Raw genomic sequence first — 13997 nt, 5'->3', positions numbered from 1 at the left:
AAGGCCAACAACTGTGCCAAGTTTGGAAGAAATTGGTAGCGGTTACCAAGATATATACACATGTAACCATAAGTGGGCGTGGCTACCCTCATTTTCCAAACATTTATAATATTCTTATTTTTCGTCTAAAACTTATTATAAATATCAATTTTGAGTGAATAATCTCCAGTAGTTACTAAAATATCGCAGTTTTCGTATTTCTGAAAATTACTGTTATATGGGAGGTAGACTTGGTTATTGTCCGATTTTGTCGATTTTCGGCCATTTGGTATGTTGTAGCAGGACCAACAACTGTGCCAAGTTTGGAAGAAATTGGTGCAGCGGTTACCAAGATATACACATGTAACCATAAGTGGGCGTGGCTACGCCCATTTTCCAAAAATTTATAATATTCTTATTTTTCGTCTAAAAATTATTGTAAATATCAATTTTGAGTGAATAATCTTCAGTAGTTACTAAAATATCGCAGTTTTCGTATTTCTGGAAATTACCGTTATATGGGAAGTGGGCGTGGTTAAAGTCCGATTTCGCCCATTTTCAATACCAACCTACCTTGGATTAAGGGAAACCTACATACCAAATTTCGTTGAGATATCTCAATTTTTGCTCGAGTTATCGTGTACACGGACAGACGGACAGACGGACAGACGGACAGACAGACAGACATGGCTTAATCGATTTCTTTTTTCATCCTGATCATTTATGTATACATTTGTCTATATCTATCTCGATTCGTTTTGCCTGTTACAAACAACCGTTATGTGAACAAAGTTATAATACCCTTGTGCACAAGTGCGCTCGGAGATAAAAGAATCATATATTCTCATTTCTCCAATTATCTGGAGCGATCATCAACATTAGTTTAAGTCTTTATATCTTATATTTTATATTTTGTACTAATATTGTAATAGTTTATGTGCTATTAATATCAATTAATGCAAATTTTGTTGTGCTAAAAAAGAAGAAAATTCTTATTGTACTAATGGTTATTGTTTAATAATAATAATATCATATAAGTGGGCGGTGCCACCCCAAAATTTCTAAAATTTCTTTTAAAACCACTTATTTGCTAAAAGGCGATTGTATATATCAATTTTGAATAAATATTGATGAGTTCCTTAGTCACACTGCTCAAAAAATCTGAAAGTCCGGTATCCGGTACATAAACAATATAAACTCAAAGCCGTGTTTACGAATCGCCTAATTTTGACAATTTTTATGCGATTGCTATAAATAAGCTATCAGTTTATATAAAAATAGATTTAATTCTAGATAGTACTACATATTTTGAAATTGTGGAATTTATCGATCGTCAAAATTTAAAAAAATTGGAGAAATATGCTTTTTTTTAATTTACCCGATAAAAAATCCCAACAAGCCAAGTCCGACAATAGATTACACAGGTCAACAACGTTTTGTTCTAGGAAAGTGTAGGGCCATTTTCGAAGTAATTTTTTGCGTAGAATCCGAATCCGGGGTTTAAATTGCTCTATCACGTAAGGACTTTGAGATATCCTAACCTAAAAGTGCAAAAAACGCTGTTTTTGCCCATTTTTGAGGTTTTGTAGCTACGCAGATTTTGCTCTTCATAAAAAAGTAGACGTGGTATTTTAAAGTATAAGTCTTCCTCTTTTAAATGCCGTTGAGTTTGCTTAAATATCTTTATTTTTCACTGAGATATCGCATTTTGAAGTTTCCATGTTTGTGAATTTTTCGATATTCGAAAATCCATTGAGATAACATGAGACGTGATACGATACTTACTTCAAAATGCGATATCTCAGTGAAAAATTAAGATATTTGAGCAAACTCAACGGCATTTAAAAGAGGAAGACTTATACTTTAAAATACCACGTTTACTTTTTTATGAAGAGCAAAATCTTCGTAGCTACATAACCTCAAAAATGGGCAAAAACAGCGTTTTTTGCACTTTTAGGTTAGGATATCTCAAAGTCCTGACGTGATAGAGCAATTTAAACCCCGGATTCGGATTCTACGCAAAAAATTACTTCGGAAATGACACTACACTTTTATAGAACATTCCGAACCCATTTTTTTGCAGACCTGTGTTATTATATACCATTTTAAAGGCCTATATATCCTCTTCTTAGATCATATTTGATCTTTGAAATCGAATCAAAAATAGTTATTCAAAAACGCATAAATCTACAAAACCGTACTTTCTGACCTAAGATGACAAGTCGCGATCTCTAAATGACCTTTAAAAAATATATAAAAATAGGCTATAATATTTCTCATAAAAGCGAATAAAATGAGGGGGTAGGGACTTGAAATTTCCAAAAAACATTTTCGATGGGCACCCTAATGTACATACACACATTTGTATGTAAGTAGGTACATAAGTACAAAGCAATTCAACAAAATGTTTACCTTTATTTCTGTGGAATAAAAAATACGCATATTTTTTAATTTGTGTAGTGTTTTTAAATTAAAAAATAGGTAGGGAAAATTGTATGTGCGTGTAGACAAAAATAAGGAAATTTCAAGACAGAAGTAGCGAATTTCAAAAAAATTTCTGAAATAAAACGCGCCAATAACTTTACCTCTGAGGTGTTGTGGAAAAAAGGTTTGAGTAGCTTCTCCCTTTCCGCTGCATTCAGCGCGTTGTTGGTCGAGATCTACACGTCGTACGTAAACATATAAATAATGCGTTTATTGGAAATTTTAACCTCTACAATTTTGCCATTTAAATGTGCCGCTTACTTCAAATAGAAATTGCTCAAAATTCGAAAAAAACCGCGCCACTTGCCTAATTTTGGGCATTTTTTGCATATTATTAGCAATAAGCAATTGTTTAAAAAAATTGATAGGCACATGAAAATTGTAGGGAATCGAATTCTCAACAAATTTGTTTACCTTTTTTCGCGAGAAATGCAAAATTCGCTCGCAAATCGTAAAAAACATAAAATCCAAGATGGCGGACGCATCCCATATCGCATTTGGGGGAAAATTTTTCATTTTGTGTTCACCTAAACAGGAGACACCTAACTGCGTCAACAAATTTCTTCCCGGAATTTTTTTTAATCTTACGTCGATTTTGGTCTAAAGTGATCGGGCTATATCAAGTGCACCTGATTCGCCGCCATTTTAACTAGACAGGGTGGTTGTTATTGTTAATTCTATACATTGATTAGATTTATCGTATAGTTTCAGGCAGGCTCATCATATACTACCTTTTGTTATTGTTGTTGTGGCGTAATTTGTTTGTTAGGAAAAATGGAAAAAGCAACAAGGTCCAAGCGGTAGAAGTTATAGCTGCTATTTCGGAGATCACCACATCTCCTCGTCAGACTTTGTTATTTTTTCTATTTCTCCTAACAAACAAAAATGGTGGTACAAAGCTCAATAACATTGCGAAAAATTAATCATACTTGGAAACCTATAAAATATTTAGAACATATATACAAATGTATATACATATGTATATACTTTGGAAATTTCATTTTATACATACTCGTTCCAAGATATGCATGAAACATTATGAAAACAGATTTACTAAATTTAATTTCTCTGATTTACTTTTAGATGAATTGTACATCTTGCCAACGCCAGCACTAAATGTTGCGAAAAGAGGTATGTTTTACTAAATTGTATAAATACATAATTGTACATATGTATGCGTGTTGTGCATTCGTGTGGTTTTATATATGTAACGGGTGATTTTTTTGAGGTTAGGATTTTCATGCATTAGTATTTGACAGATCACGTGGGATTTCAGACATGGTGTCAAAGAGAAAGATGCTCAGTATGCTTTGACATTTCATCATGAATAGACTTACTAACGAGCAACGCTTGCAAATCATTGAATTTTATTACCAAAATCAGTGTTCGGTTCGAAATGTGTTTCGCAAACCCAATTGCTGCGAACGGCGACGAATCGACATTTCACGGTCTTCAGCAACACTCTCAGAAACAGACGCAATATTCTCTTCTGTACGCACTGTACGCATTCGTGTGGTTGGTTTAATGTCCAATAAAGTAAACTGAGTGCGAAACTTGGTCACAATCGCATTAATTGTTTGCTCACTTGGTCGATTATGTAGACCATAAATCGGACGTAAAGCGAACCGAACACTGATTTTGGTAATAAAATTCAATGATTTGCAAGCGTTGCTCGTTAGTAAGTCTATTCATGATGAAATGTCAAAGCATACTGAGCATCTTTCTCTTTGACACCATGTCTGAAATCCCACGTGATCTGTCAAATACTAATGCATGAAAATCCTAACCTCAAAAAAATCACCCGTTATGTACATAAACAATTTATTTAGCTAGGGCCAAAACTTTGTCAAGGGAAAGCGAAATGATACTGGAGTTATAATTAAAAAATTTGAATAATGTTTTATAAAATTTTCGAATTTCTTATAAATCTTTTTGTAAACTTACTTTGTTTAAATATTCTTTGGAAAAATGTTTGCTAAACATCACCAAAAATTTAATTTTTTTTTTGGAAATTTTTTTGCAACATTTTTACATATGTAATTAATGTAATTAGCTGCCAGTGAGTGACACTTTCCGAAGACTTTGAGGCACTTGCTTTTTTATATATTAAAACTCAATGCTTCTTAACTAATAACACTGGTCAACATTGATTTTGGTGCGGAGCAGCTGCAATTCTTTTCAATCTAAGATCTTATACTAATTAGATAAATAGAAAAATAAATTGATCTCCTACGTGTAGTTTTTGGAATATCGCTATATAACGGTTTTTGATTAAAGAAAAAAAGTCGATCATACTAATTTCTAATGTATGGAGAATTCGTTAACCGATCAAAACAAATAACATATCAAATGAATGATAATTACAATTCATTTCTAATAAAAATTACATGTTTACGATATATATACACACATTTAAAAGCAATTTTTTTTCCAAAAAATGGAAAAATTTCCTATTTAATACTAATTTCTTAAAACTTATTAGCGAAAAATATAAGACATAAGTGAAAAAAATCCGCACAAAAAAGTGAAAGTTATTCATTTTTAATTGACCTCCGGGTAGTTNTTCTTGATTTTCTAACAATTTTTTTTCCACATTTCTTTTTCGGTGTTTTTAGTTTCGACAATTTAAATTTCGACGTATCGTACCAGACCCGTTTTGAAATAAACGTCAGCTTGTATATTAGCTGAAATCAATACTTTCGTGTACGCATTCTTAAGTCCTAGGAGTACGTTTCTATAAATATCCCAAACTGTATGTACACTGCACTGCACAGTGGTCCAATGTGCAAAGCTAGGGTAATTTGATAAAATTTTTTGTTTGTATTTTTTCAATAAAATTTTTATCAAATATGCAAGAATATTGTCTACTTTAGTGTAAATACAACTTTGTTGGAAAAAAATTGGCTACATATAAACATAACGGTATCCAAAAGTCATAGTAAGCAATAGGTTTGTATAGTAACCAATAGTCAGTACTAATTTGTACTGGAACCTGCAAATTTTTACTGGAAAAGTGTATGATAACCCAAAAAATTTGCAAGAGAGCACTGAATCGAGAGCGTAACAACACGGGAGAGCTGCAAATTCTTGCTAGTGAAATTTTTACTAGCAGAAATTAGCTAGCAGAAGAAGAAGAAGAATAAATGTCAAAAACCGCCATTTGTTGAATTGGTTTAGCACAAACAAAAGTAAAAGGAGTTTAAATACAAATATTGTGACTGTGCAAGTGCTTGTGTGTAACGCGCAGAGTTTAAGACTGATTTATAAATAGTAAAATGTTTACAGCAGAATGTCAAAACAGTGCAACGACTGTTCACTTGCAAGTTTTTGCTAGTTTTGTGTTCATTAACTTTTTCTGCTAGTTTACTCTTCTTCTCAATTTTACGCTCTATTTTGCTTTTACGCTCTCGCTGCAATGTTTTACTGGAGAAGTTACTATACAAACCTAATAAGTGAAAAATGAAATTGTGCGTGCAACGAAAACTGAGTATTTTTAAGGCTCAATAACTTGTTTAAAGAAACTTTGTTTTAACTTCATTTCAGCTGATAAAGTTTTAATCTTTTTGGTGAGTACCAAATTATTATTTTTTTTTTGTTTTTGAAGAAGAAATCTTTCTTATGTGGCGGAATATAGATCACTTACTATACTTATTCTCTCAATTGATGTATATACTAATGGAAACCACAAAAAAATTCTGCGGCTAGCTGCGGCACCCATACATTTATTTTCAATTTTCAAAATGACTCCTAAAATTTGAAGACAGGAAATTTTTGGCTGTCGACCCCTAAAAATGAAAGACTTGATGGAATAATGGATTTTGTACGAGGGAATATCAGTTTAGGATCTAGTGATAGAATCAAATTTGTTAAATTGAAATCATGCGTGCGAAGTTAATTCAGAATTTGGAGCTAAAGTGGACAAAATTTTTCCGAAAAAGAGAGCGGTTTGTTACTGGCTCGAATTTGAAATAGACTTGTCACAATTTGTGTGTTTTAAGTTTGGTAAGCTGACATTTTCTGCTGGTAGGCCAGCTAAAAGTTTTGAAGATTGTTGCCAAAAAGTTAAAATGAAGAAAGCTAATGAGCTTTCGAAAGTTATTGAACCAGATGTATTTCTTTATGGCCACTGAACTAAAAATGAGATCTTCAGCTACGCTACTTAATGAACTTTTAAGTACTTCTCCAGAAAGAGGTACTGCTATTAAAAAGGTCATATTGGCAAAGAAGAGTCCTAAAGGTATTTCGCCTGGAGAAGCTCTCGCACTAATAACACCGGCACACAAAAAAAATTTAGTGTGATGTGCATTTGACCGGACTTACCTATGGTTATGTATTTCGACCCGCAGACTCCGAATTTGAATTCAGTTTGGCCAATATACCTCCTAGATTTTGAGAAAACTTCAAAAAACCGTTTTTATTGCCGATTTTCATTATTTTTACGTTTTTTTTTTTTGAAGTTTTCTCGAAATCTAGGAGGTATATTGGCCAAACTGACTTCAAATTCAAATTCTGCGGGTCGAAATACATAACCATAGGTAGGTCCGGTCAAATGCACATCACACTAATTCTTTTTGTGTGAAGGTGTATTCGACACAAATTTATCAAAGCATCAGTATCCTTTACTTACTGAGGGCTATTTTCTAATGTAAGCAGTAAAGTTGCCTTTACTAACAGGGCAGATAAATTGTTCCTCACTTTAAAGTGTTTTGGTTTTCTTATCTTACCGGTAAAAATAAATTTGTTATTCCGTAGAGTGAAACTTCACTACATTTCCGAGAGTGAAACTTCACTACATTCGTCATATAATTTCAAAGAATGGCAATGCAACATAAGCAAATATAGAGCAAGAGCAACTGTTAGCAAAAACCAAAACCTTGATTGAAATATCTAATATATCTGACTCATGAACCAAAACCGAACCCAAATTTAAAGTTGGGTACACATTTTTAGAGGTTGCATCAGGTGAGCGATTCGAGAAATTAATGCGCTGATGAGAAAACGAAAACTCGTATATCGAGACGATAAAGTTGTTTAGCTTGATCTGACTATTTAACAGTTTTATTTTTATTTTATACATACATTAGGTGGCCGATTCGGATCCGGCGTCAATACAGTATATACATCACGGACTTTCTATTTTTAATTCATCCCAAATAGTTAAACAAGTTTTAGATATGCAGGTATCTCTAACCGTGCGCAAGTGCTTAAAAAATGTACCAGAAATTGACGAAAAATTTAACGATTTTTTAATTATATGGTTGGTAGGCGTGGTCGCTATTCGATCTCGCCCATTTTATGAGCAGAAGCTGTTAGTCATTCAGACGTAATTTGTGCAAAATTTCATCCCGATATCTATCTTAGTTCTTAATATAATAATTAAATTACCCTAATAGAGCAGATTGGACCACTGTTCGCTGTGAACACTTAAAACAGTGTGCCTATGCAATTAGGGAACCCAATCCCGAAAACGCGGGATCCCGCGACATTTTTTGGGGATCAGAAATGTGGGATTACACATGCGGGATCCGCGGGTTTTTGCGGGACTACAGAAAAAAATTAGAAAGACGAATGCGAGTTGTGAACGGTCTCGCCAAAATGTTCGTCGTGCATGGCTGTATTAAATATACATCATTTTATAACCCAGTAGGTAATTTCAGGAGTTAAAAGCCCTTCCGAAAGGCCTTCCTGAGGGTCAAGAGGCCTTCCACTCTAAATTCCTTTCTCCTTTCTTTTTTTGTATGGACTGGCATCAATTGAAGGGCTTCTCTTTTCGCTACCCATAGAACGCCTTCCAGAAGGGATTTTATAGGCCGCACTTCAGAAGGCCTTTTAAAGGAGTTCGTTGCTTCTTTAATTTATATAATTCATGCATCTTTAAAGTATTTGTTTAAGGTTTATATCAAATTTGTGTTATTGCAACTTTAAATGTATATTGAAATTCATTTGTAATGCTAAATAATAATAATTGACATGGTTAGGCCCTTCTGCAGGGAATAATTTTTCAGCCCTTCATGGGACCTTTTAGAATAACCTCGCTTAAGAACGTCTACCAAAATTATTATCTGGGAAATCATATAGATGTTCAAACAAAAAAACTACAGAACTGGCTACGACGGGGGAAACTTTCTCAATGTTTTGAGGTTGGATGCAAATCCTGATGTGATGGAGCAAAACGGACTTCAGATTCGTGTTCAGCGACCCTAAAAACATATCACACACAGGGATGCCGTTTGGATCTAAATAGATCCAATTGGATACATTTTTAGGCGAATTTTTGCGGATACTTATTTTTTTGCGGTCAGTATAAATGTGGATACTTTTTTAAATAGGCCAAAATTTTATATTTCTTATAAAGTTTTTTTCGTTCAAAAATCGCATTACATTTTCTGAACGTATAAAGAATCGCTATTAAGCGTGAAATTAAAGCATTTTATTTTTTGTGAACGAAGCAATGAACATATAAACAGATCTCACCAAAATAGGTATAAGCGCAATTGCTTTAATTAGCTTAAAAGGATGCTTTAAGCAAGATCTTAATATACATATCGTCGTTTAAAGTACAAAGCCGCGTATCAACAAAATGCAAAACCGCGTATGTGACGTTGTATAAATTATTTTCTAGAGAGTAAAAACACTCATATTTCAAAATGGTTCTCTTTTTTATAAAGCAAAAGCATTTCTGGCTAGTATATTTCAGGACGAATGGATAAGGATTGAGCCAAGAGCTTGTGTGAGGAAATAAAATTTTTGGCAGAAAATGTCAGTTACGCGTTTTGGCAAAAGTTCCTGATTGTGCAATAAAATAAGGTCGATCTTAAGAGATGAAACTTTAATGACTTTATCATTCCTTCGGAAATATTATCAAAAAAGTCAACCTAATTAAAAATAAGTATCAATTTTGAACATAATTGTTTAAAGGAAATAATATGATTTTTTTTCAGTCCCGCAAATCCCGCGGATCCGGATTTGTTATCTTGATCACGCAAGCTTGTGGGATTGGATTCCCTATATGCAATGGAAATAACAGAAAAATTACTTTAATGACTTCTACCTCAGCTGTGCTAATTTACTTGGTATAGATGTTAAAAAGTGACTCATCTAGACTTAGACTAGATTTAGAGGAGGGAGCAGGTCACCTAGGTAATGCGAACGATAGGATCTATTGCAACAAACCTCCATTCGACTTCAGGTATTGATTCACGTATTGATAAAAAATCTCGAAAGTTTTTTTGGCTGAATGCCATTTAGGTCGTGTGCTTCTAGGTACGGTGATCCTAAGAAGCAAGGTGTGGCCCTAGTGAGGGCTTCACAGTGGCACATAATATGTTGTGCTGTTTCCTGTTCTTCGTGGTACAACCAACAATGATCAGAGTTAACAACTCCTATGTTTGACAAGTGTTTCATTTCTCTTCAGTGGCCAGTAAGAAAACCTGTACCAATTCTTACTTCATGCCTACTAAGATGAAGGAGTTCTTTGATTTTCCTTGTTGATATATCCGGAATGAAAGCTTAGCATTTCAGTTACCTTCCGTAGTTTTCCAGTAATGTTGCGCTTCTCGTTTTAATCCAGATATAGTAGTTTCATCCAACGGAGCTTAATGGCAGACCAATAAAGGCTAGTGGGGAAGATTCTGTAACCATTTAACGGCAATTTTCTGATCGCTATCGCACTTGTTGACGTAACAACATTTATATCATTCGTCAACAAGTGCGATAGCGATCCGAAAATTGTCATTAACTGGGTACAGAATCTCCCTTCTGGGCCTATGAGTCCCTGTACAGCCCCTTTTATGGCGAGAATATCTGCCGCTTCATTGCCCATGACTTATATGTGTCCTGATACCCATATGAGGTATACCCGGTTCCTGGAGGCGATAAGTATTAAAAGATGAAGCAATCCCACGCCAGCTTTAAGGTGGCCTCGTACGCTTTAAGATCGAAGAGCGCCGCCCTGATGTCCGATTTTATGTAGATGCGTTTGTTGGTTGCGCCAATTTCTACATACTGCCTCAGACATAGATCAGTGGCGTGCACCTCGGCCTGAAAGACAGAGTTACCTTGCTCCATGCTGTTGAAAAGGATTCTTGTTGTCGTTGTTGATCCTTTCGATATGGCAATAACGCCCGCGGGCTTTATTTCATTTTTAGGCGTTATTTCTTCTTTATTCTGGTTGTTGTCTCCATTTTAGAATATGTACAGCCAAACCCCCTGTTCGTAATAAAAACTAATATGATAACATTGAACTATTTATTTTCCTTTATTATACGAAGAAATTGAAATTAACACATTTCAATGCATATATTTAATAGTATGTATGTATGTTTATGTGTATGAAAATTAAACAATTCAACGTTTCAACAAAAAAAGGAACATGAAAAAGTAAAAAGTTGAATAAATACTTTCGTCGATTGTCGAACAATTTGACGGCAAATTGGACACAAAATGCTGTATTACCATTGAGATTAGTACGCCTACTGTGCTCTGCAAGTAATCTGTGCCAAGTTTAAAATTATTGGCCGAGCTTTTGCTCCGATTGGCGGTGTGTGCCTTGATTTCACACAAACCACTCGACCACGGCGTTATTCTGCCCTTTACTCATTTTTGTTGCTTGTTAAATTTTCAGTCGCCTTCTCAGTTAAAACAGCCCGTGCGTCATCCATACCACCACAGTATTTCTGCGGGCTTTATTTCCATTTTTTAGGAAATAAGGCCCATGGGCGTTATTTCCGCGGGCGTTATTGCACTGCACCTTTGGACTCCATTTGCTCTGGTTCCGTTTTTCTATGTTAAATATATTCTGATGGACTGCCCAGATCGGCTAATATCTCAGTCGGTGTCGTCAAGCTCGGCTAACAGAAGACCCAAGAAGCGAGCAGCTTCTATAGGGTATGTCCACAGGAACGAAGGCGTTAGGTGTTTGGAGTTTTGTGGGCATGCGAAGAGATGTTTCGAGTCGTGGAGTGTCACTCATTTGACACATCTGCATCTAGTCTGCCCAAGTATGAGTTCAACCTGCTGCAGTAGATAGAGCGAAGTTTGGCTATTATGGGCCGAGTCTCCCGAGGCAGACGAAGCTCAGTCTCGTTCGCGTCAGGTGATTGTGTGCCCAGAACGGCATTCGTAGGTCTGGAATCTACGTAACTTGAGACTCAGAGCCTGTCGATACGCTGAGGGGTCCAGAGGTTTCTCTGTGAACCTCGGGACTTCGTCCGTCAGTTGGTATAGATGCCGTCTGACATGTCTTGACGAGGGCTCCTCTGCAAGCAAGTGTTTGTTCGGGTGTCCACGTCTGTGGCTCCCTACAAAGAATTGTTTGAAGAGCGTTGTGTTGTGCCCCCTTATGGGGCATGTAGGTGATGTTCTGGCGACATCAGAAGACATCCGGTCGCTGTCCGAAGTGCTGTGTTTTGTGCTGTCTGCAGCTTTATCCACTGTGTCCTACTGGTCCCCGGCGACCACACTGGTGCTGCATAATTTAGAACTGCCTTACATGTTGCCAGCAACGTTTCTTTTTTCTTTGCCCCAAGTACTGCCGGCTACCGACTTGAGGACCTTGTTGCGGCTCTGTACTTTGTTTACAATTGCGGTTGTATACGCAGAGAAAGAGAGCAGACTGTCGAAAGTTACTCCGAGTATTTTCGGGTTATTCACCTTCGGAATTGGTGTGTCCACAACGGGAATACCCAGCGGGAGTCTGATCTCCTTCTTCCGCGTGGTAAACAAGGTAGCTGAGGATTTTGTAGGAGAGGGAATGGGGCTCCTAGCAGTGAAGAAGCGAGAAAGCTTGGAAAGATACCCGTTTACTTTGGAGCACAAATCATTAATTCTATTCACAGACGCAATTATCGAACAATCATCCGCGGAAGAGAAAATCGAGACTTCCTCTGGTAATTAAGGGAGCATGGAAATGTAATTACGGTTATCATATTTATGACAGCCGAATACGGGACAAAAAATAATTTGGGCAATTTTTTCACACAAAGGCTAGAGTATTATCTTATGACCAATGATCCCAGATTTATTCGCCATGAAATAGCATCTTTATTTAGTATATATTTTTCGATCTTTTGTGAAAGCAGCACGTAAATATTCAGTTGTAATATCACACATTTGTAGAATATTTTTCATAAGTTTGTACAATTGGACTTTGTGATCGGGATTTTAGCCCCCAAAAATTGGTACAACATTCCTAGACAACTCCGACATGTATGCAAAGTTGCAAGGTCCTTTTGGCCGGTTGTAGGCCGAAGACCGCAAGGGAGCTATTTTAGCTGGCTAAGCAACAGCTCTCGATTCTTACAGGTGTACTGACCGGACATTGTCCTATAGGAACCCAGGCGGTGCGATTTAAGATCGTCACGGCTCCCTACTTCCGCAGCTGTCGCAAAGAAGAGGTGGAATCATCTCAGCACTTTCTCCTCAGCTGCCCGGCTTTCGCTAGATTAAGGTTTAAGCACCTCGGTGCTAATTCAGGACTTTGTTATGAGCACCCAGCGCTTCTCTTAGTTTTAGCACATGATAAAAATATCCGACTACTTTTGAAGCACGAGTGGTATTCAAAGGATTATTTTCAGACTAGGATTTCGGCCAAGCGCAATGCAATGAATAGCATCCGGAACTGGGCTCGAATTGCAACATCCGTTCACGGATCGAAAACCATACAAAAGAAAATTACGTGATAGGTCAGTAGTTTAAGCTAAATGCGATAAAGAGCACGTTCACGAATGTCATAATCTGATAACCGTCTTTTTACGTGACGAGTAGTACGATATCGTATGTGACGATTCGAGCCCAGGGCAATGAATAGCATCCGCAACTGGGCTCGAATTGCAGCATCCGTTCACGGATCGAAAACCATACGAAAGAAAATTACGTGATACCGTCAGTCGTATAAGCTGGATGTCATAAAGAGAACGTTCACGTATGTCATAATCCGAAATATGTGTTTTACGTGACGAGTAATACGATAACGTATGTGACGATTGGAGCCCTGATTTGCAAAGCGTACCTTTGAAGGGATCCACTTCACATCCATCTTTGAGAACTTCTTTACTTTTACAAGATTCTAATGGTAACCTTCCTATTTGGAGTTTCTTATGTTGAGGATACAATCCCTCATACAATTAACAAAAATTTCTTTGGCGTAGTTTCGCCTAAAGAATATCTTCTCTTTTCACAAAATTTTAAAATTGCCTCCACACCGCGGCTTATTGGACAGGTACCCAAGGAATATTTTGTTGTTGATTTTGGAACCCATATACGTAAGCAAAGTTTGAAATTTTAGAGTAAAATGTAAACAGAAATGACATTTTAAAGACGAAATTCTCGTCAAAATAAAATCATCTGCTAACGGTTCAATATGCTTTGCTTCACACAGAATATTCAACGTAAAATGCGTAAAAAAAAACTTTGAAAAGCTAAATACTAGTGAAATTTCTTTAAGAAATTCCAACAATAATCATTATCGTCTAATTTCGATTTATACTCATAAATATTTACCTCGTTTTTCTACGCAAAATTATAAATTCAGAAAC

The 13997-nt window shown here is 36.1% G+C and overlaps 1 protein-coding gene across 5 annotated transcripts in view; it reads left to right on the top strand.

Annotated features, from left to right (window-relative positions):
- LOC108377602 (uncharacterized) overlaps positions 1-13997 on the top strand; it is a 380884-nt gene that overhangs the window by 85407 nt on the left and 281480 nt on the right. For all 5 annotated transcript variants that reach the window (XR_001849338.1, XR_001849341.1, XR_001849339.1 and 2 more), the window contains exon 2: positions 3547-3594. Coding sequence is in view for 2 of the 5 variants with exons in the window: in XM_017633880.1 (XP_017489369.1) it covers positions 3547-3594 (48 nt within the window). In the remaining 3 variants the exon portion in view is untranslated. The remainder of the gene's footprint in view (positions 1-3546; positions 3595-13997) is intronic.

Source organism: Rhagoletis zephyria, unplaced genomic scaffold (genome assembly GCF_001687245.7).
Source record: "Rhagoletis zephyria isolate East Lansing unplaced genomic scaffold, Rhagoletis_zephyria_1.1 Rzeph_scaffold_00108, whole genome shotgun sequence".
Lineage (NCBI taxonomy): Eukaryota > Metazoa > Arthropoda > Insecta > Diptera > Tephritidae > Rhagoletis > Rhagoletis zephyria.
Note: the sequence above shows the minus strand (reverse complement) of the source record. Positions and strands in the feature narration are given on the sequence as shown.